This window comes from Oryzias latipes, chromosome 6 (assembly GCF_053564925.1).
Source record: "Oryzias latipes strain Hd-rR chromosome 6, Olatipes_Hd-rR_3.1".
NCBI classification, from domain to species: Eukaryota; Metazoa; Chordata; class Actinopteri; order Beloniformes; family Adrianichthyidae; genus Oryzias; species Oryzias latipes.
In genome coordinates this window covers 20,479,055-20,502,183 of record NC_136242.1, presented here as the reverse complement: position 1 = coordinate 20,502,183, position 23,129 = coordinate 20,479,055, and the positions used below count along the sequence as shown (strand labels likewise).

General features: G+C 39.5%; 1 protein-coding gene across 6 annotated transcripts in view; it reads right to left on the bottom strand.

Annotated features, from left to right (window-relative positions):
* Nucleotides 1–23,129, bottom strand: part of tln2b (talin 2b) — an 88,204-nt gene that overhangs the window by 20,284 nt on the left and 44,791 nt on the right. For 5 of the 6 annotated variants that reach the window (XM_020704057.3, XM_078948725.1, XM_078948726.1 and 2 more), the window contains exons 10-38: nt 21,186–21,341; nt 20,617–20,718; nt 20,434–20,510; nt 18,986–19,169; nt 18,588–18,701; nt 18,109–18,217; nt 16,639–16,847; nt 16,299–16,397; nt 15,517–15,684; nt 15,001–15,295; nt 12,760–12,926; nt 12,129–12,257; nt 11,077–11,190; nt 10,882–10,995; nt 10,668–10,802; nt 10,393–10,521; nt 9,869–9,971; nt 9,163–9,371; nt 7,767–7,886; nt 7,449–7,646; nt 7,126–7,265; nt 6,552–6,645; nt 5,617–5,706; nt 5,394–5,516; nt 3,017–3,160; nt 1,944–2,129; nt 1,674–1,814; nt 974–1,155; nt 1–133 (exon numbers count right to left, since the gene is read on the bottom strand). In XM_020704057.3, the coding sequence (XP_020559716.2) occupies nt 1–133; nt 974–1,155; nt 1,674–1,814; nt 1,944–2,129; nt 3,017–3,160; nt 5,394–5,516; nt 5,617–5,706; nt 6,552–6,645; nt 7,126–7,265; nt 7,449–7,646; nt 7,767–7,886; nt 9,163–9,371; nt 9,869–9,971; nt 10,393–10,521; nt 10,668–10,802; nt 10,882–10,995; nt 11,077–11,190; nt 12,129–12,257; nt 12,760–12,926; nt 15,001–15,295; nt 15,517–15,684; nt 16,299–16,397; nt 16,639–16,847; nt 18,109–18,217; nt 18,588–18,701; nt 18,986–19,169; nt 20,434–20,510; nt 20,617–20,718; nt 21,186–21,341 (4,164 nt within the window). The remainder of the gene's footprint in view (nt 134–973; nt 1,156–1,673; nt 1,815–1,943; nt 2,130–3,016; nt 3,161–5,393; nt 5,517–5,616; nt 5,707–6,551; nt 6,646–7,125; nt 7,266–7,448; nt 7,647–7,766; nt 7,887–9,162; nt 9,372–9,868; nt 9,972–10,392; nt 10,522–10,667; nt 10,803–10,881; nt 10,996–11,076; nt 11,191–12,128; nt 12,258–12,759; nt 12,927–15,000; nt 15,296–15,516; nt 15,685–16,298; nt 16,398–16,638; nt 16,848–18,108; nt 18,218–18,587; nt 18,702–18,985; nt 19,170–20,433; nt 20,511–20,616; nt 20,719–21,185; nt 21,342–23,129) is intronic. The other variant, XM_078948728.1, reaches the window with a different exon arrangement.

The window sequence follows — 23,129 nt, the reverse complement described above, 5'->3', positions numbered from 1 at the left end:
TTCCATGGAAATGTCATCTCTGCAAGGAAGAGTCTGTCCAACTGCAGCCAGGGAGGCTTGCTCAATGTCACGAATGCATTTATTTATGTTATCTATAGAATAATCACATTCTCTCTGCCCCGGTGCTTTGTCTCTGTCATGGCAAAAAGAAAACATACGTTTAAGTGTTGCAAAAAAAATTGAATGTAATGATAATTAAGCAGGAACTGCGTTAAAGACATCATTTATTTTGAGTAAAAAGTTGAACATTTTGAGATACTCTCCTCAGGTTTCATTGGACACAATTTCTCGTTTCTAGATCTAATGTGAATCTCAGCAGCATAAAGACTAGAAAGAAAGGACAGCTGCTCAAATGGCACACACACCGAAAAAAACCCCAAATCAAACATCCACCTTCCGGAATAAAACAAGCTTACTGATTACAATGTCCTGTTTAATCTGTAATCCAATTTTTCTTGCCAGGAGCACTGACTTCCTGGAGTCCTGTCATCAGCAGGAGGTAACCAGGCAACCAACTGACATTTATAACACTCGGTGCAGCTAGATCTGTTTGCATCCAGCATTAAAGAATCCCCCTTTTAAACTTTCAATTGAAAACATTTCCCTTAAATCCTGAAACTTCCCAGCTATCACTACTGCTTAAATGAAATGTGATTTGTTCAGTGTTTTAGCAGCGGTTGGAGTTGTGTAGTGCAGATGTTGAAGTGATGGAGCATCACTCTGTGAAATGTGTTTGGGATTCAGTCTCATCATTTCATTATTGTTTTGTAGCACTAACTAATCTAATACAAAGCAGCAGGGATCTCAGTAGCTACAAAATAAAGTTTCAATTTACTCCTAAGCTAAACAGATATCAAGGAAAAAAGCCTCCTAGTTTCAGACACGATATTTCCTCCAGCTGTATCTGAACCCTGAGATACTTCAGTGTAATCCTGCAAAGACAGATGTGATTGAAAATGGGATTCGAACCAACCTAATGGAGGTAATAAGGCTCTTGATGGAGTCGGAGACTGTCCTGGAGTGGCCGGCTAGAATAGACCAGCTGGGGGGATCTTTGGGGTTGAGAACCAGTGAGCGTGCCGTTTCAATAAGGTAAGTTGAGCTGTCGAGCATCGAGCGAGCTGAACGCACAATTGGCTCCTGCGCTGCTGAGCCCTGAGAAAATGAAAAGATTAGTATTGGTGGACCCACAGCCCAGATACATTCTGAACAGCCAGGAGCCAGAAATCCTGGTCTGACAGAGTTGTTGTTATTCTTTGACTACCTCAGAGAGATCAAAGGTGCAGTCAAAGGGGAAGGATGAGATTAGAAAGGTAGCTTTACACAGACACAAGAAAAAAAACCTTTAGTCTTCATGATATCAGTCTAAAGCTCCCCTGATAATTAGATTAACAAACTGAAGATTAGAGCAGCTGTGCTTAAAGTGCTATTAAAAACTGCCCTCCATCAGATTACAGCCATAAAGCTTTCAGAGGACTGTTCAGCTAAGACTGAGACATGAAAAATGTTCAACCTACTATTATTAATATTATCAAAAACAGGAAAAGAAATGGAACCCAGCCCAACTTGAAATAAGGACAGGGTGAACCTTTACTTTGCATATTTTAGATTTAGTTGCTTTAAAGAGTTGTACTGACATATTAAGGAACTTGGTGTTCAGAATGGATTATTACCTCATTACTGATCTGAGCAGGGGCGCTTACGAACTCGGGGTTGTTGGCAAACGTTGCCAAGTTTTCAACAGCCTCAAGGAGGGGAGCTGTAGCGAGACGACACCTGTTCCTGTTCTCCTCAGAGAAATCCCCATCCAAACCCTTCAAGAAGACGACAAAGCCAGAATAAATATTTGTCCTTTTTCACCTTAGCCTCTAAAGGGGATTATACATACACATCTGCACCGCCACACTTGAAGAAAATATGTTTGTACCAAATTAACACTCAACGTTTTGATCAGATGGGGAGTTGACCTTGATGGTTTTGACGAGGTTGGCTGTGGTGTTGGCAACCTCTTTGGCAGACTGGACAAACTGTCTCCTAGCCACAGGGTTGGAAGTTTTGGAGGAAGCTAGGCGGCAGGCATTACACAGCGCCGAGGTGTGTTTGGCTACAATTGTTGCTGCTGACAAAACCTTATGAACAAAAGAGAAAGGAGAAAGGAAGACAACACTTTAAATCCTTGTGTTGTGATTTACTGCCAAAAGCTGCATGAACAATAGCACCGATTTTAATTAAATGTGGAAAGAGATCTTTTGTGCAAAGAGAAGAACTAGATACAAACAATAAAACCAATATAATACTTTCTGGTTTTGAACACAGACTTGACTATTTTTCAGCAATCATTGTTTCTGATAAATGCAGCTCTTTAAGAAACCAAAAAATGCATGTTGGACCCATATAGACACAGAATCTATCAAGTTTGCCTCTTTTCTAATGCATTTTCTGCCATCAAATATGTGTTTATGTAATAAAGAGTAAGCTGCATCCACTCTGGCAGCCCAGAGTGCAGAGCCATCATTGCTAATTAACTTAAACGCCATGTTGTTGCCCGTCCATGCTGACTGGAGCAAGGCTGACTAATAGCCTTAACTACTGCAGGGTCCGAGTGTAAAGTGGGTCTTAAAGTTAATTAAGATTCCCTGCTGCACTCAAAATCCATATGGTCAGGAATGATAGCATGTTTTGAAACTCTTTTGGGGAGATATTTTTTGAGGAATTGTAATGTGGTAAGATTAAGTTAAATCGAAGAACTTCTCTAAACTGACATTAACTCAATTGAATACATTACGGCAACATAATATGAGTGCTAGTGTAATTACAGAAGCTTACCAACACACTTTTTAAAACCACTGGTTTATCATAATTTGGTTTATTTTAACTTGTAATTGAGCATACAAATGCACAATTATTTAGTATGTTTCTAGCAAACTTTGTTTATATTTTGCAGCACAGATGCTTTCAGTTCAGAACAGTACACTATGATGTCACAGCTGTATTTAATTTTTCTGGTTCTTCCTACCTGTGATGGGCTACTAGCTGGGTCCACTAAATTCTGACAAGCCGTCTGTATGGCTTGGTGAGCCCGGGCAAACTGAATGGGATCCACCAACCCCTCATGGCCTGACTGACTATTGGGATCAGAAACACCCACGAGGTAGGAAGCCTGTAGGAAGGATAAATACCAGAAAACCAGTCAAATGCAATTATTAAGGTCCGCGTCTCCACCTTATGTATTAGTCACATGCACCCATCTAGGGGGTTGACCCGTAAAGATGCTGCTGGTTTTTGGGTGGTCAAGGCCTGTGGAGGGTCGTAGACAGGAGAGGCTGCATCTTAAGGGGAGTGCAGGTGTGTCTAGCAGTTCTCTTCAAGCTTGTACAGTCACCTCATGAAAATGGAACGTACCCTTGTCATAAGTGTAGCATGAAGAATTTGTAGAGCTATGTACACATTGGGCACTAATGGTGTTCACACTGGATTCTTTACTAGTGCCTGTTTGCCACCAACAGTTGGTGGAGGTGTGGTGCAAAATGTCAAAATGGTGGAAATATTGGTACTTGGGTGCGAAACCGTTCGGTTCATTGCTATTGTCCTTGCAATGGTGAATGTGGATCATCGTCATGTCAAGAGAGTGGCCTTGGTTTGTGTTTATTTGAAGAACAAACGCAGATGTTGTCAGGCTCGTCGCCATGTCTGGATTCATCGGATAAACCAGCTATGCTCTGAGTTTGATGAAGTTTACTGCATCAATACCAAATCTGAGTCCCGGATTGGTCATAGTTAGACAATGACCACGGGCGGCCGTGGTGCAGTGCTAGGGTGGCCGACCTCATATTGGAAAATTGCAAGTTTGATTCCCGCCTTGCCTGCCCGTGTGTCGAAGTGTCCTGGACCAAGACACTGAACCCCACCTTGCTCCTGGTGGAAGGTTGGTGGCAGTGTTCTGCAGCAGTGCGTGAATGGGACTGTGATTGTAAAGCGCTTTGGGCCTTCCAGGAAGGTAGAGAAGCGCTTTACAAGTATACGCCATTTACCATTTAGTTTGGCTAGCAACGCAAATTCAGTGGCCATGCGTTTTATACGTACAGCCCGAAAACGGTAATTAAAGACGTGCAAAGCTACATATGAACATGAGAGTTTTAAACACGGAAGCCCGTAAGGCATGTTTATACAGACTTAATAATTAGATGTGGCCACATGAAAACACATTGCCGAGGGAAGTGCACACATAGCTTCAGAAAATAAAACACACACACAGTGCAAAACATTTAACTTTCACAATCAATCGTTCCAGACTCATCTAGCTGGGGATTTATACACTTGCTTGCAGTTATCACGTACTATTGATGGTATCATACATTGCCCCAATGATGCACTCTAGTTATTTGTAAGGTGTGTGGACTGCTTCCTTACTGACTGTGTGCAAATGCTGCATGTATGGGTTGTGCAGGTGATATGCAAGCGCCCGTAGGACGCCTGTAGGACGCCTGTAAGATACCCACATGAAACTACACCCTGTTTAATATACTAATTTCTTACTACCAGGCTGCACGCAAGAAACACGCACTTATTATATAAACAGCATTAACGGACCCCATGTGCAGTGCACAGTTTTTGAGGGTATTGAAAAGAGAAAAAATCTGTATGACGTGCCTGCAACTCACTTACTTCATCCTTACCTAGCCTTATGTGGTTTTTTAATTTGTTTTTTAAGTGTTTGTATGATCTGTCACTCACAGCCTGCCCGTGGGAAAGATACGCATTTTGGTGCATATTTTTCCCACACCAATGACCACTGACGGGCTTCGTACAGATTTGCCTATTTTTCACCTGCAGACAGCCCATATCCACCTGTATGGGCAGTTGTGACAAAGGCATTAGGAGCGTTTGCTCTTGCAATATCAGTCCACACTCATGTTGTCTACATACTTCTGCTGAAACCAGCATGTGCTCACAGTACACAACTGAATAATTGATAAGGCATACAGATTCACATGGAGCAGAATAGTAAAGTGTCTGAAAAGTGTATAAGCAGAGAGAAAAAAAGAAAGCCTTTGTGAATGTGGCCCCTCTCCTGAAAAAGCAGCAGAGTCTGTGAAGAGATAAGGATGCCTTTTACAGCTCTAAAGGTGGTAGTCTGTAAAACATCCAATGAAGCCTGGCTCATCCTATTTCACTGCGATTGGCTCCAATGAATATTAGCCTGGCAGACTTTAAATGTTTTTAATGGGAGCCTTCAACACTTTGAGTATTTTAACACACAATTTAGAAACCAATTTAAGCTTTAAAACATTTATATTTTCAAGGGCAATGCAATGTGGTTGATTCTCCAAGTGATAAAGAAAACAAATCTAAAAGAAAAGCTGTTGACAAAAAAAGTTTTACTGTGTTGTCACCTGTCCAGCCGCTTCCGTCAGCCCACACAAAGCTTTGGATGCCAGACTCACACTTTCCCCGAAGGCTTGAACATCACCTGTCTTACAGTGCTGAGAGATACCTGCCATTGACTCCCCCAGAACCTGAGAGGTGTAGAAATTAAAACATGTACAACTCAAATTAACATCTTCCTTCTCTGTCAAATACTTTTGACAGTTGCAGAATAGTCTTGAAAGGCTGTACTTTTGAGTTCTCCATGACGCTTTCAATGCAATCAAAGTAGGAGAGCTCGTTTATAGGCTCGTTGGGGTTGTCTAGGAGACCTCTGACAGCCTGGAGGCAGATGGAGATGAAAATAAGTGAAATTACTGTGATCACAACTACAAACACTTCTGCAATTACATCCTGTCAAAACATCAATCCAATGGTTTAAATTCAGAAATAATAAAGATAACTGATAGAGCTGTCTTTAAAAAAAGGAATTCGTCAATTTGAATGGAACTTTGGAGAATGCATTTTAGTGCTAAAGCTTTTTACATTAAAAAAAAACAACAACCTTAAAGTAGTTCATGAGTTAATTAGGATTGATTTTAAAAAGGTATTATATAATATTGTCAGATCAATTTTTTTATAAAAATGCAATATGATCAAATCACTGAATCAATCTTTTCTTTAACTTACCGGTAATTTCTTAAGTGTTTTAAGGCAAACAACAGCTTTTGGATCATTCTTAATTAAATAATTCACAGTTTTGGTAATGAAAATTCCACCTCTGTTTAGTTTATTTCAATAATGGTGTGAAATTAATAAAAGTTGATATTTAATTCACTGACATTGAGTTGTAAATTGAATCAAATTGTGATTTGGGAATAATTAATCAATAGATTTAGTATTTTGGTATTCAGCCGTAAATGAAATTGACATAAGTTGTCCCACTAGTTTTTTTCTTTCTTTTTAATAACCAAAAACTATTTGTTTCTGAATAGAAATCCTAAAACAATGATCTACAATGATTTTAATCAAGTGGACTCAAATTGAATCCCTGCATGGACATTGTAAATTTAAATGAAGGGTTTGGCAGGGATACCGGGCCGCAATGATTTAAGACTTTCCGCAACCATAAATCATAATAAAAACTAAATAAAGCATAATTTGTCTGTAAAGCTGAGGACAGCTACCTCCAGCTCCCTCAAGGCGTTGTCACACTCCTTTTGTCCCGCCGCTTGCTGGGTACAGAGCGTTATCAGCTGGTTAACACTCTCTGTCACTGCCCTGAAACACACAGGAAGCCACACAAATCTCTCACATGTGTGCTCTGAAAGCTCACACAGGAAGGCTTTACTCACAAATGCTTTTAGCTCTACTATTCAAGCATGGCAATGCCAGCTCCTGCCAGTGATTGGATGGAGAAGGACTTCTGAGATCGTCTCGAGTTTGTGTTCAGCTTTGCTGAGCACAGACAAGCTCCAGCCAAGACTTCCATCTTCCTAATTAGACAGTGAGAAGTCAGTCAGGCCGAAAGCCCTGTGGGACCAGCTGTTCAGCTTCTTTCTACTAATGGGAGGATATATACCCCCGCAGGCTCCCTCAAACAGACATATCGTAGGAGTGGCATACAGATCGAGGGAAAAGAAAAACATTTCCTTTGAACATTACAGCTCCATGATATAGATTCCAAGCAGAATGCATATTTTTTTCTAGCAAGTATTCTGAAATATTTATATAAATTCATATATCAACGTTTCCTCGCACCTTGCTGCTACAGCTAGAAGATTTTTTGCATTGGCTGCACCTGGATCCACAGACAGGGACTTGGCTGCCAGCAGCAGCTTACTGGAGGCCATGGAGATGTTTTTCAGGTTACCTATGACTTGAATCTTGTCTTCTTTGCTCTGTAAGCATATGAAACAAGAAGAAATCAGCAATTTTTAAATGAAAAAAAAAAAAGAAAAGCTATCTCCCTTTACAATGAAAGCATGTGACTTTTAAAAGGTAAAAATCTGTTAATGGATAAACTTCTACCATCCAGATTATTCTTTAGGTTCAATAAAGTTTAGAGGGATCAAGAAACATACTTGGGTGTGTCCTGCCATCTCAATGCCAGCATCCAGGAACTCATCAAAGTCTTGGCTGAACTTCCCCGAGGCTGCAGCCAGCTGGCGGCTTGTTCCACGAGAGGAGTGGACGACCTCGCCTGCAGAATGGTTTAGCTCGGCGGCTGTGTGGTTCAGATCGGTCTGGGCCTCCTGAAATGATTTACTGCAGGGGGGGAGCTTCAAAAGCAGGACACAAAACAGCAACCATGGGTTATTGTAAGGGATCAAACAGACCAAATGAAATGGTCGGTGGACTTCAATGTTTTGTGATTGTAGTGGTTTATGTAAAAGACTTACAAAGTCCACTAGGAGCTTTTTGCTGGCCTCTCCGATGCTTCTGAGGGCCATGTCAACATCCTTTTGGCCTGGCAGGCAGTTCACACAGTTATTCAGGGAGTGTGACACCGCTTTGGCTACCTGAAACAATTCCCAATACAATACTGACGTTATTAAAACGGCATTTCATGAAAAGCCCAAAATATAGTTTTAGACAAATATGGAAAAAGTAAATTGCACTGTTGTAGCTTATTTCTGACCATTCCATTCCAAAAACAGATATAAACAAAATGTGTGAGTCCTAAAGGATTGCATTGAAACAAATGTTTTTTCCTCTTAAAAAAGAAATAGAAAACTCAGGGGAGACAGTAGAGAAAATTATTCTTCTAAAATAAGTTGTTTGCAGGTTAGATACAGACAGGTAGCTGGAAGGAACAACATTATTACAATTGCATATGCACGCGTAGTCATTGAGTCACAGACACATTTGAAACAAAAAATAGAAAGAAAAAAATTGTTTATATTTTTTTAGAACCAATTGTTCCAACTGATCCAGAGAACAGATGCTTTTTACCCTTTATACCAAAATGCACAGTTTGCTTTGAGATAAACTATTATTTTACAATCAACAGATGCTTGGGCTTAGAACAAAATATGTTTTGAAAGGCAGTCTTTTGAAATAGAAACAATCCCTGTAAAGAAAATTAGGAATTCCTTGCTCAAAAAAGTGATCAGGCTGTTAATATTCGTGTGTGGTAATAACAGACTTGTTTTTATTAGTATATCATGCAGCTTCATAACCTCAGAGCACCAAAATGACAGACAGAAATTAGTTTTAGGCAGTTTGATTAAGGACAGGATGTTGCCTAAGACAAATGTGTTCCCAAATTTAACTGGCAAAGTTCTCAAAATGACAAATGTTGAAGCCAATTGTTAAACAGAAAACAAACATGACAGTGGGTCTTTAGAACCCAGATTGGGAAAAATAAAATAAAATAACAATATGAATAAAAGGTATTAATTCAAAGTTCAAGAGCACTTACACTGAAAATTCCCAGATGCTAATAATCTTTTTATCTAAGATTTGATCAAATTACACTAGAGTTTAACTTTAAAGCTAAACATCAAAAAGCACAAAAACTAAAGCACATGTTAAGAAAAAATAATAATATTTTACATACTTTAGGTATTGTAAAAAGGTTGTTGTGAAAAGGGGTGGGACCATACAAGATTTCTCTTCAACCCAGTCCTTTTCTGTCTATTTAAAACTCTTATTTTTGTATTTATTTTGTGTTTGAAATGAAGACATTGAATCGAAAGTTTGAAATTGAACTTTTCCATGGATGAAAACAATCTAGGCTGCTGTTGGACACGACCTGACCACACAATTACAAATTCCCATAGGCCCTGCATGTACCTGTGCCAGTCTTTGTTGACTATCAGCATCTCCTGGATGAACCAGAGCCTGATGGGCCTCATGGATCAACATGGCTGAGCCCTCCATCACACACTGCGCAGAGTCTAGCATTGCAGCTGCAGCCTGGGGCTCCTTGGTACAGGCCGCCACACCTCTGGCTGCTTGAGCCAAAGTCCTCAAAGCTTGAGCTGTTTCTCTGGCAGCAACCCCTGCAAAACGAGATCCTGAATTTTGTCAGTAAACACAATTTTGACCTGCAAAAACATATGTTTCAAACATGTCCTAAACAGTTAATGCATCTGTAAACAACGTGAACAAAACTTTGATACCAGAATAATATCAATACTTTCATAAATTATAAAATGATGAATAAAAAAAATTAGAAACTGGGTGGTTTGCACATTTAAAAAAAGAAAGGACTAAGGAAAAAATAATTTATTTATTTGTAAGTGCAGTTGTTTGCTGAATAAATATCAAATTCAGAAAGGGAGAAATAAAAATACCAAACATTTCTATAAGTTGCAAAACTTCCCAGGTTACACTGAATCCAAATATTGGTTTTGGGACACTTTCACAAGAAAAGAAAACCAAAAGTAGTCACTTATTTACTGCATCTACCAACTGCAGCAGTAGATAATCTGGCAAAAAGACTGAACATAGTCGTTACAGCAGTTTTTCAGACTTTTTTCTGCATAATATACACTACCTGTGTAATGTTCATTTCCCTGTGCAGCACATGTGAGGAGCTGAGCCATTGAGGAGCCCACGGCTTTAGAGGTACTTCCCAAATCCTGAGCGCACTTTTCCAGCTGTTTGAGCAGCAAAACACACAAGCAAACAATCTGATGATCTCATCGTGACGGTATGATTTTCTCTGCAAGACGAATGAACTGGTTAGTTTTCTAAAAGCATTAAAAATGATTTAAACCTAAACTTTAACAGATGTTTCCCAATACAAATTAAAATTTGTTTTTTTCTTGTGTGTGTCTAGTGATGTGCAGAATTTCTGCCACAAAAAATAAAATAAAAACATGTTATAATTAAAAAAAAATCTTAAAAAAACCCACTATTTTTTTTTCAAAAAATGTCTAGTATGATAAAAAAGGTCAATGCAAAAAAAAATCATCAATCTAAGTACAGAGTGTTGACATTTTGGAGTAATAGAAAATACTCTAAGGAGGCTTTCAAACTGTCAAACCACCATTTCTGCAGAGAACGAGGAGTACTGACTGTTTCTCCAGGAAGAGGCTTCAGTTGGGCATCAATCACAGATATCTTGGCATCCTGTAGTTCACACTTGAGTGTCTGCACAGTCTTGAGAGCAGAGTCTATTTCCAGAGGACCACAGGCTTCATGGGCCTTAAAATAAATAAATAAAATAAAAGTAAGTGAAAATCTATTTTTGCACTACACTATAACATTACGCTGGAGAACTGGATCTGCGTTAAATTTCCTGCATGAGTGGAATCAGCATTGTTATCTCTGACAGGCTTGTGTATAAATACCTTCTGGGTGGCAGTTCTGAGCTCTGCCAAGCAGGTTGCTAAATTCTTGGCACACTGGCCCAGTTGCATAGCAGCAGCCTGGTCAGCTACCGTAGGAACTGCTGACTTTGCTGACGATACCATCTTACTTCCAGGCTGAATATGTGAAAGAAACATATATCCATTGGTAATTTTTTGTGTGTATGTTAAATGACTGTTTTAGGATACTACTAACCTGTAGGAAGTTCTGGCTGGCCATGATTAGGGTAAGCTGGGGGCCAAGTTCCTCAGGCTGGGCCTGGCTGCTCCTAATTCCTTGCACCAACTGGGGAATGCTATCTGCTACTGCCTGAGATTTCAACATATGCAGAAATATTATGAATAAATATTTCTAAACCAAACAAACGAGAGCAAAACAGGTTGATCGTACCTTGCAGCTATGCACTAACTGCTGGTGTGAAGCTGTATTTTTGTTGGAAATAGCAGCATTTTGGGCAGCTGCAATGGTCTGAGTTGCCGCAGCTGCAGCCTGCTTAGCAGCTATCTGTTCACAACATACAAAAGAAAATGACTTAGTCTGCAGAAACAATAATATTCTGTCATGTTCTACGTTTGGACAGAGTTATAGTCAGAACAGGAGGAGTCCTAGAATATGTCTGGAAAGAGAAGATTGCATTGGTCAGCTTGATGTCATAAGTTGATCTGTTGATCTGATCTCATCACAGTTCTGTTGAGTCATAGTTTAGAGACATAGTTCATAGAAATGTGAAAAGAACGGATGAAAAAAGACGCTCAAATTAATCTGTATTGCTTTAAAAAGAAAAAAAATATGGATTAATCCTGCTTTATTTTGCTAATATTTACATGTTTAAAAACACTATACAAAAGTGATGTAATTTGCATACTATAACATTGTATTTAGCAACTGGAAGACATTTTGTCTGGACACAATAAAATAAAGGGGTTTAATGGGGTCTAAATGTTTCTGAGATAATTGTTACCAAGACACTTGGAGATTAATAGCACTCCTTTTCACTGGTTTATATGCTGGCCTGATGCAAGAGACTTTTAGCACCATTACTGTGACCGACTGATGCAGGGAGGCAGTCTGAGATGCCTGCCTGATAGCTGGCTGATCCCAGCTCCTGGGTAATGAATTCTTTATGCACTTGGGAAACAGAACATTGGGGGCTCTAAAATACAGAGGTGGTGATGATTAGGAGCAAAATAATTCTAAGCTAAACATGAATATCTTTAAAAGTCATTCTTAGCTCTGTTGGGATTTACAGTTCAGTGGAGCGGGACAAGAATAAACAAGGACAATGTTCAAGCGACTTTTTGGAACTGTTTTATGTCATGTTTGTACTGCTAGGATGACAAAACCTCAGAAAACAATGTTAGTGTAACATTGCTGCCAGGAAAAAGGGGCGCGTTTGGATTCGGATCAAACCAAATAAAGATGAGGAAGGTCGTCTGTTTCACCTCCAGCCTGTTGACAAGTTTCTTCTTTATTGCGTTCTGAGCTGCAGCATTAGTAGCAACACGGAGCCCCTCTGCTGCCTCCCTGAGCCTCTGCTGCTGGTCCTCATTCTCTGGGTAAGCTGCTGCTCCCTATAGACAAACAAGCACACATATAACAACCCACTGACAGGATACTTGTTTCACATCCCCTTTTAAGTTTAATAAGTGTACACAATATGTGATAGACTGCAAAAATAAAGGCCTTTTCTTTCATTCTCTTTCTGCTCCCTTTGGGTTTCCAAGGTAACCATCAGTGCTGGATCCCTACTTCTTCTTTGATAATGAAAGTGATGCAGTAATTAATATGTCACGGATCAAAAAGTCCTTAATGAGATTAATGCAGTCTTCACTTTGCATGGGTATTTCACACCCATAATATTCTGCACTAAGGGCCCATTGAGAGGCGATGATGACCCTCTTATGATGGTGTAGCTGTTGCAGCTGTGTTATAAAGGGACTAAACTATAGGGGTACATTTAAACTCATTTCTTAATTACCACTGCTGATTAGGCATATGCACAAAAAGTATGATAAAAGTTGCATTTACCTAATCCCATATTATTTACAAATGAGAGAGTAAAGTCACTCTCACCTTAGCGGCCTCCACCATCCGGGCGGTGGCATCAGCCAGGAGTTTGGCTGCAGCCAGCAGTTTCTTAGAATTGTCAACATCAACTTCCGCCTCTGCATCTGACCTCATGGCATTGACCAAGTCTGAGGTGGCCTGAGCCAACACCCTGGCCTGACGCACCATCTCACCTGTTCAGACAAACAGACTGTATGGTAAACACATGAAGCCAAAAGCCAACAGCACAGCTGACTGGCTTTTTTCAGTGCAAATATGGCAGCAATGTCTTTTCTTTGTAGTTAAAGCAGCGTAATACAGTATATTAGAAAGAAATATTTGTGTGAGTTCAATAGGGGATCTGGGTGGGAGCACCTTAACCCTTTAAACAACATTTCTAAAATACTGACACCGACTAAAGCCAAATAAAGTTCACATAAATGCTACAGTACCAGCACAATGTGAAAAACTTGGACAACTGCACACAAGCTTGCAAAAACACAATGACCACGTTTTTGTAATATTTTACTGATATTAATAATATTTTAATTTTATAAATAATTAATAAATAGATAAACAAAATAAAACTGATTCAATGATTAAAAAAATTAATTGTAGATACAATTTGATCCAGTCACATGAATGAGAAGTGACTGTGTCCTCCTGCTGTAAGCTAACAGCATTGTTTTTACCTTTATATTCTCCTAAAGTTGAAGTGACTCATCCTCTTGTCATATGAAAATATAAAACCTATTCCTACGCAACTGCTAGAAAAAAAACTCTGTTTTCAAAACACCCACCTTAGTCTTGAAATAACAGAAAAAAGTTTGAATGACTTCTGGCTGCAACAACGTACCGGGTACATACAGTGTCCGCAGGATTCGGTCAATACTTCTATGACTGAATGGTGGGATTCTTATATACCTTAAAGTCTCACTCCAGTCATCTTTTGAACTATTGTAAAAGCATTCCAAAAGTCCTTTTAGTCTTGACTATTTCGCTTATAGCAAACATGAAAGAACCTTTGTCGTTTTCAAGGACATAGTTTCTGCAGAGTTCATTAGAAATCTGCCTCAGAGATGTGGGCTGGGGCATAGCAACCCCAACCCCCCTTCCCCATTCCCATTGATTAGAGCTCAGGCAGGGAGCGGCCCACCCAGCATATTTTCTACGTCACCAATGAGCTCTTTTTCAAACTGCATTTTTTCGTCTGCTCCTAATTCATAATTATTTGAATAAAGAAAACTCATATATGTCCTCAATCATCAGAAAATTGCCACAATAACATGTTAAAAACACCAAAACCACAATTGTTTTTGTAGTGGGTCTTTAACAAGAATTGTTATGACTTGAAATTATAAGATCAGTTTAGGTGAATTTAAATATTTTTTTTATTTCTGATTTTAAGTTCTCATATTGTTTTAACGATTATGCCAAAAAAAACATTTTCATAGGATTTGCACAACACTGCACGTTTTACAAAAGACTATTAAACACAATAGCATAATTTGTAGAAATGCCAAGTGAAAGTTTCTAAACATTGTTACATTAACCATCTATCAATCTACAAAAAAAAGGAAAAATTAATTTAGTTTGGAAAAGTGCATGACAATTTTGGAGCAACATTTTCAAGAGATTTTTTGGAAAACAGTTTGCAAACAATGCAAAGACACGTTAACAAAGAATGAGAGACCAGGTACTAAACTCACTAGTATGCAGTTCTAAACTTTACTTATCAGAAAAAAATTATAAAACATTTACAGAAAGAAAATGACTCTGACACCTTATTCTCTTATGTTTTCAGTGCTAAAAAGTTTTGACTTGTTTTGACTTTATAACTAATTATCTTTATCATTTGCATATGTGTGTTATATTTTTATCCCTTTTACCTAGACTTGTAAAGAAAAATGTTTTTCTTTCCAAAAGATGCTTAGGCCATGTGTTTCTAGTTAACTTTCAAAGGCCCTCTGTTGCTGATTGAGACCAGATTGAGAACTCTGTAGTGGGTTTGGATGACAAGCCTCCTACAACCCCTTGAGATTCGGCTCGCTTTGAAAACACTTCAGCCTCATGGCTCAAGCCATAACAAATAACCTGAGCTCTGAGCATTTGTAGAGGATTTGTATGATGATATAGAATGGAGGCGAATGCGGAAAATATTGTGATTCCCAGAGCTTCAATCTAAACATATTAGAGGACGTTGAGCAAAAAGCATGTATTGGTAAAACGCAAACTTATTTCCTTCTCGTACGTCTTGTTGACACTCACCAGCATCCCCCATGGAAGTGAAAATATTTTCGGTCACGTTCATTATTGTGTCTGTGGCCTGATCGTAGCGTCCGATGGGCTCTCCGCAGCTGGCGTAATGGCGGACGTGTTGCAGTAGGTCACTGAGCGCCTGGCTCACCACGCCAGCTGCTGCAGCTACTTGTTTCAGCAGTTCGCCATCATCACTGGCTGAGCGGCAGGCTTTGACACAGGTCTCTACAGAGCGGTCCACCAGTTTCCCGGCTTCTACAAGCTGTTCCTGACACACGGGGGAGCTGATGGTTGGACTTACCACCTGCATTACACAGACATTGAAAACATGATTTAAAAAGAGAATATTATTACAACCAATAATATAAATAGAAGAAAATGTATTACATTTGAAGTAATTACTAAAAAATTATAGATAACTTTGTTTCAAATGTATAAAAGATAAAGATAAAGAATATAGTGGACAAATGATTGATTTTGCATCATTTTCTTTTTCTATTAAGCTGGCAAGATTTCAAACAGTACCTTTGTGCAGGCGACCAGCTGAGAGGTGGAAAGGGCGCACTGAGTGGCAGCAGCGATCACTCGGTTCTGCAATGTGGTGTCCTCGGCCACCTGGGCCACATTCTTGGCCTTCAGGACCAACATCGCAGCTGCATTGGCCACTGCTTTGGCCAGATTCATCAGGGTGTCCTGCAACATATTAATCAATGTCCTTCACTTGCACACATGTGACTGCAGGAGGCTGTTGAGCCAATATTTTTCTGACGGTCCGTGTGATTACAACAACAAATGCACATCAGGACAGTCTGGAAAAAAAACATACGGTGAATAGTTTGTCTGAGTATTGGAATTTGAATAATAAATGTCAGTACATTGTGAGGTGCAGAAACTGGCTTTAAGAGGGTGAAGAAATGCAATCAGAAGATCAGTAAAACTAAAGGTGAGACTGATTCATGAGGCCTCATCTCGAGCCATTAGGGCTAAAAATACTGGCATAAAAGCTGTGAGGAGGCAAAGCTGGCATGAGTTCCTTTTAATGTAAAGGAATAAACCCAGTAGACAGCAAAAGGTACAGAGAGGCATGTATTATTAGAGCTTTGACACACTGAACTGTCCTTTTTCTACTAAAAGCTCTTCATTAAATGTTATGTTCCAAATGCAGATGATTTGGCAGGTTAACATTAAAGCTGAGGGTAATTACATAACCACGTATTGACATTTACAAAGAGGGCCTGAGAATAAGTATGTGTGTCTTCCTGTTTGGCAGCCTCTGTCATAGAAACAGTGAGTGGGTGGTGTCCAACCTGGAACTTCTCATCCGTCTCGCCCTCCCCCATGTGACGGAGCAAGTCCCCGCTGGCTTGTCCAATGCTTCCTGCTGCAGTCAGCACAGTCTGTCTGGGCTGCGTGTGGATGACATCAGCACATTCATTACAAACGCCTGGGCTGCTCCCACAGAGGGACCGGAACATTTCTACATCAGGCATCAGGATCAAAATATGGTTTGGCACAAATACTTTGCATTGCATCTTTATCAGGACACCAAAGAAAGATTTATGGCTGCTCAACACAAGTTGTTTCTGTGACAGCTGGGATCAAAGTTTAGCGAGAGATTAAAACCAGCACAATCTGCGAGCTCCTCACCTCGGCGGCGGCAGGCTCAACAGATCTGAGCAGATCTGAAACCGCTCCTGCCAGCATCCTGGCAGCACCCATGAGCTTGTGTCCACTTCCAACCTCATCATCCATCAATGCTGCGAGCAGCTTGACACCTTTCGACATTTCTGTGAGGTTGGAGGAGATGGTGGTAATGGCGCAGCCCACCGCCGTGTAGTCAGTCTCCGCGGGCTCACCTGCAAACGGAGACACAGCCGTCACAGCCAGCTGGATCAAGCAGCAGCTCCAATGTGCTTCCTAATTTGCTATGCTGCTGCAGGATTGATTGAGGTAAGCCATGGGGCAGCTTGCGTGTCCCACGCTTTTAACAAAACCATCAGTGTCAATTAGAGTCTATTTGAAATCATTCCACGGATATGAGCACATTGATGAAGCAAGTGGCCGTGAAGAAAAAGAAAATGAATTAGTGAAGGGACCATGAGGGGAACCACACAGATGATGTACTATGATTTAAATTTGAATGGCATTTTCTAAAACAAAAACATGGTAACTGGGAGAGCTTAGATTTAAGGAAACATACAAGAGATGGTAAATCAAGTGGGCTTCAAAGAACATTAGGGGTGTATTCAGACTGGAAAAGGACAGAGTCTGTTTTGTCCAGATCGAGTCTTGAACCTTGCATTTAGTCTGTATTTAGACTTCTGTCAAGCAGGTTACTCTGTTACAAACCAAAGCTTGTAAACAAAAGCACATGACTAAAGCTCTCTTCAGTCATTAACTGGCAATTAGGAGGTCTGGGCAAAGTAACAAGAGAAAGAATAATGGAAGTCCTGTGGTTTGCAGTCCTTGTCAGGATAAACGCTATATTTCACTAACCAATTTTGAAGACTTGTATCAATGTCAAGTACAACACTTTTTTACTTTGGTACTGCTGATGCATGCTGCAAGATGGTTATTGAGAAGGCGATGGCCAAGAAGGTAGGCTGATAAGTGTTTGTGATATACAGATTATTGGGAAAACAGTGTGAAAGCAATGCATATCACGTTAAAAGTTGTTTTATGAGCCTTCATTCATCAATCCAACCACATTTCAATGACTTTCTGTGTCTTTTTGTCATGGTTGCTTCCTTCCTACTTAGGAAGACTACAGGGACCATTTTGGTCAAGACTTAGAGGACTCAGAGCAAACTGAAGCTCAGTCCAATTGTAAACAAACCGAGATCACCTCCAAAGATGGGCACGAGTGTTTTCTGGTCCCAGACCAGGGTTCGCTTGGGTGTATGCAGACTGAAAATTTGTTCCGGATTGTCAAGGGAAACTAACTCATTTGGACACATTTAGTTGAATATGTTCAGTCTGAATACACCGTAAGTCCTGCTTTCTGTGGGTGCTAAAAGTGGCTTGAAAACATGTCAAATTACAACAAAAAAGACAATAAGCTATCCTCAAACTTCACAGAAAGACTTTTAGCTGTTGAGGGATTTCCTGATAACTGACCTGCTGTCAGATTGACCACTGATGCTGTCCCGGCAGTGATGGCATCAACCTGGGAGTGGATTTCATGTTTGGATTCGTCTACTTTGTTCTGAACCCAAACCCTGGAAGCCTGTTAGAGAAAGACAAGAAAAGCCAGTCATCAAAGTGACGGATTTTCAGCTTAGATTAGTGTTCTTAAACTGAATTAAGTACAACCTTTTACAAAGAGTCAGGAATTTAAATACAATCCCATGTTTACAGAAGGCTTCTCTTCCGTTTTTGAAAAGAAATGACCAACTTTAGTTCAAGTATCTGCCCTAACTGTCCCATAATTGTCTTGATGCTAATATATAGCATCACGAAACATATCTCAAGGGACTGTAGTAGTAGAATCATGGTGCAGATCAGATCTGTTTTCATTTGTTATTTAAATTGTTACGTAAAATAAATAAATAAATAAAAATAAAAATAAATTGTTACGTGAATGTAGTCCTACTTACCAAATCGTGGCCCAGCGGTGGTAAATTATCTACATGTCCCAGGTCGGCCTGGGCTTGTTGCACAGCTTGCATGCTGCTGTTAATAGTTCCCATTAGGGCCTGCTGAGCAAGACTCTGACAGCAGCAAACAAAAGAGATGAACATATTTTAAACTTCTAATATCTGCCTGCAAACAATTTCAAAAGTGTTCATTTTCTCACATTGGTGTGGTTTTACAACAGTAACTGCTGGTACAATTTCAAGCTGTGAAGCACACACACATCGAACATGAGACGGAAATGCTGCTCAAAAGTGTTTTTCTGTAGGTTCAAGTTTAGCGCACAGCAGAGGAGCTGTGTCCCTTTTTCTTTCCTCTAAGAATTTCTCTTGACTTTTTAAGTGTAAGTGCTCTCACTCACCAGTGGAGGCATGTGTCCTTTGTGCATCTGTCCTGTGGTTATTTGCTGCTGGGCAGAGGGCATGGTACCCATGTTAAAGGTGTCGGGGCCGCCAATGGAGCCTGAACGAATGATTCCTGGAAGGGCTACCGACCCATGCTCCACACGGCCCACCCGGTTAAACTGCTGCTGCAGGATTGTAGATCTGAAAGGGTAGAAAAAGAAACAGAAGACAGCGCTGAGTTTCACTTAAAACTGTCCTAAAGTCAACTTTTTTATGATCTGTAAATAAATTATTTTACAAAGATGAACTTGATAAATAGAAATGCTTTGTTTGGAAAACCAATTGAAATGCATTATTTACTCGCGCATTAGGAAACATTTTCTGGAGTTTCCTCATTCGTCCATCTCAGTATCTTTTGCCCAGATCTTCATCTTTGCAGCGACAGTTTCATGACTGTTCAATAAGATGCCAACACATTCACAGAGTATTCCTAATGAATTCTGGATTAGTCTAAAATGTTGCAGATGCCTCCAGAGATATAGATCTAAAATGAGCAACAGACTCATAGGAAAAGGTGCTCCTATAATGCCTTTAAATTCCCACTATAATCATCTTTTGATCAATTGCAAAAGCGTTACCTGTGATCTTTTATCAAAAAACCTGTGTTGCTTTCCATGACAGTTTCTTATTGGAAGCTTATTGGAAATTCACATCTGAGAGGGCGGGACTGCCCCCTTGCCCTTAACATTGATGAGCTCGGAGAAGCCCAAACAGCTTTTTTCTAAGTCATCTTTTCAATCAGGATTTTTGCGTCTGCTCCTGATTCCCAACAATTTGAATAAAAAAAATACTCAATAATGCAATTTTAGCTTAATTTTCTTTGAATATATCCTCCATCATGAGAAAAATGCCACAATAAGTGTTAAAAAAACCAAAACCACTATTTACATTGGAGAGGGTCTTTCAAAATTCCCGTTTAGAGCAAACTTTACTGTCAACTGACAGTAAAAAGTGTAAAAAATAATTCCAGCTAAAAAATAATTCCAGCTACAAATTCCATATTCAAATATCCAATGATAACACAAAAAACGAAACACAACAAACTAAACCCCCCATAAATTAGTGTTCATGACTGAGTCAACAGATGATGCTGACTCCACTGAATAATGACTGCTTGTTCTGAGAGGCAACAGTTATGTTTCTACAGAGAACCACACATGAGGCAACTGGTTCATGAGTAGAAGAAACTGGATTCATCAATTTCATCAGCGGAGTTTCAGAAAGACTGGCATAGATTTCCAAACTTTTTTGTTTGAATTCTTTGGTAAGTCACAGCTACAGTGCCTTTCATGGGTCAGAAAAAAATACAGTAATGAAACTGTGAGGTTGACTGTTAAGTGCATGAAACAGAACTTGTCTGTATTTAGTGCTTTCCCAAAGCAGATTATGTATCAAATGGTTTCACCTTTTCGGGGAAACAGACTCCTCCAACATGGTGGACTCCTCGTCTCCCTCAAGGCCAAAATGATCCTTACTCTGTTTCTGTAAAGAGGTTTCAACATCAAGGTTAAGAGAACTATTTGAAATGAGACCTGTACGAATCATGTGTTAAATAAAGAATATTGCTTAACATTGTTGAATAACTTGCCTTTTTAAGGATAATGTCAATATATCCAGCAATGAGTTGAGATATCTGCTCTCCTTCTGTAGTCTGGACAGAGTAGTAACTTTCCTGGTACTCTCCAAAATCCTTTATCCCACAGCAAAGAAAACACTTGTTATACCGCCGTTTAAAATCTATGCAGCTCCATCTTGTATTCAGCAACTTCTGACCACTTAAAAAAAAAACGTACAGTGTCCAAAATAAAACTTGAAAGCCCTTGGCGGAAAAAAACTTATTCTCAAAATGTATATCCTCTTTTTAATGTTAATTAAGTAACCCATTTCAGTACAGGAAGAAACTGACAGCAGCTGGAGAGGAAATTTGGAATGGTTTTCAGATTATTAATAAATCCATTGTTTTTGCACACAACAGCCCTCCTTTTTTAAAAAGTTATTAAAAAAAACATTGAATGTGATGGCTCAACATAATTAAAGTGCTGCTTTTATTAGAAAATAGAAACTGCAACATAAGCAGCATATTTATGAAGAATAGTGTATAGCAGAAGGGTTAAATGCTAAAAAGTGCAGAGTATTTGGGAAAAAATCCTGTTGTACCAGAGTAAAGCTCTTAGGCGACGCTGCCCATCTCTTGACCGTTGTCAGAGGCCATTCCTGCACCACATCCTTCGTCTTCTCATCAACTCGCATCACTGACTCTTTGGTTATCCCCAGCAGCCGTGGGACCAGTTTATTTTTACCTTTCATCTTTTCCTGTCAGACAAACATCCGACAACATTTACTTAGATTGCGAACACCTACACAAAAAATGACTCATACAAACTGTGAAATTCTGCTACTGTCCTACACGGGAGCTGCGTTTGAGGCTCAGAGCCCCAGCTGGAGGAGGAGAAAGAGCAGCTGAATAGTGACCGGCCAGAGCTTCGGCTTGTTTAACTGCTGCTTTATTGAGCAGGGACTCCACATGGTTTAAAAAGCTGTCAGTGCAGCTACATGGCGCTTCCACCAGCGCCATGCCTGAGTAACTTTGCTCCCAACTGAAAATCTATTAAGTCTCCCCTCAGAAACCAGGCCAAAACTTGGCTTCCCTCCAGGGGTGGGAGGACAATGGATAAATGAGCAAAGCTCAGAAATAGGGAGGTCAATATTAATATAATAATGTCCTCAGCATTTCATTTTTTTTCTTATTCCAGGGTCAAAATATGCATTTCAGAGGTTGATAAACACAACAGCTTTTTGTTATAGTCAAGGACTGATAACATTATTCTAGCCATTACATCTTTGTGCAAAGCTTTATTAATCACATCCATTGTTTTAGGTCGCATTATTCAAATGTCATTATTTTCAAGGCTTCATTCAACCAGGAAATGGGACTTTCCGATGAAGGAGTAAGATTACCACATTTTTTATATTTTAGGCTCCTATTTTACCTTTTTAGAATAGCTTTTAATACTTAGTAGTCTGTGACATTTTCTTTTCTTTTATTCGTCTTATTGCATTCTTATTTGTCTTTTATGTATTTTATTGCTAATAGATTTTGTAATTTGACGCCATTTCAAATTTTTATTCTTAATTTGCCTAATTTTAAACTTTCTTGTCTTTCTTTTTATGTAAAGCACTTAGGTACCCTGGAGGAGTTATAAATTGTTATATAAATACATTTTCATTGATTAATTCCATAATTTTTGTCAGAAGATTAGCTGTGCAAAGAAATGTGCCAGATTTGTCACAACTGGATGCAAAGCCATGTTTACCACAACTATAAAACTGTGTCCTCCACTTTTTGTTTACTGCATTTCTGTTTGCATCTTTGTTTAGAGAGATGTAAAGATTACAAAGATTTTTTGCAGAGATTGCTGTGATCAAAATGTATAGAAAGAGACATAGGAGGCTACAGTAAATGGTTTGACAAAGCCATGTTTGCTTTTTGCCTTTGTAAGAGCAGAGTGCAGCTGCAGTGAATTATTTAGCAGAGTCTTGAAATCACAATCACTACATCTCCTCTTTGAACACAGACCGCGCTCACACATTTCCATAACTGCACACAAAGATTATTTGAACCCCGCAGTGGTGCTTCAACCATGGGGCCAAACATTCCATTTATCATCCATTAAGACCTCTGTAGAAAAACACACACTTCCTCTGCTTCACCCCTTTTCCTGCAAGTTTGTAGTCAAATGAGCAACTGTCGGGGAGCTTTTATTAAACCTGCTAGAGCAACTTTATCTCTTGCATATGCCGCACTTCAAATGCAATTTGGTGTTCACCGACTCAGCAGAGAACAAAATTGTAACTGTCACATGTATTACACAGCACTGAGCATGCTGCTGAACGCGAACCGAAGGAAGCGTCATCACTTATGCACGTGCCAATTTACTACTCTGTAGTACAGTGTTTTACTGTGGGGATGATAAACATTTTGGCAAAAATTTAGTGTTATTGCGCCTGAATAAAAATCCACTTTAGTGCAGATTATAAACCTATAAAACTCAACCTGGTATTTTGTTTTTATGATTTCCTATTTGCATCTAATGTGATAAC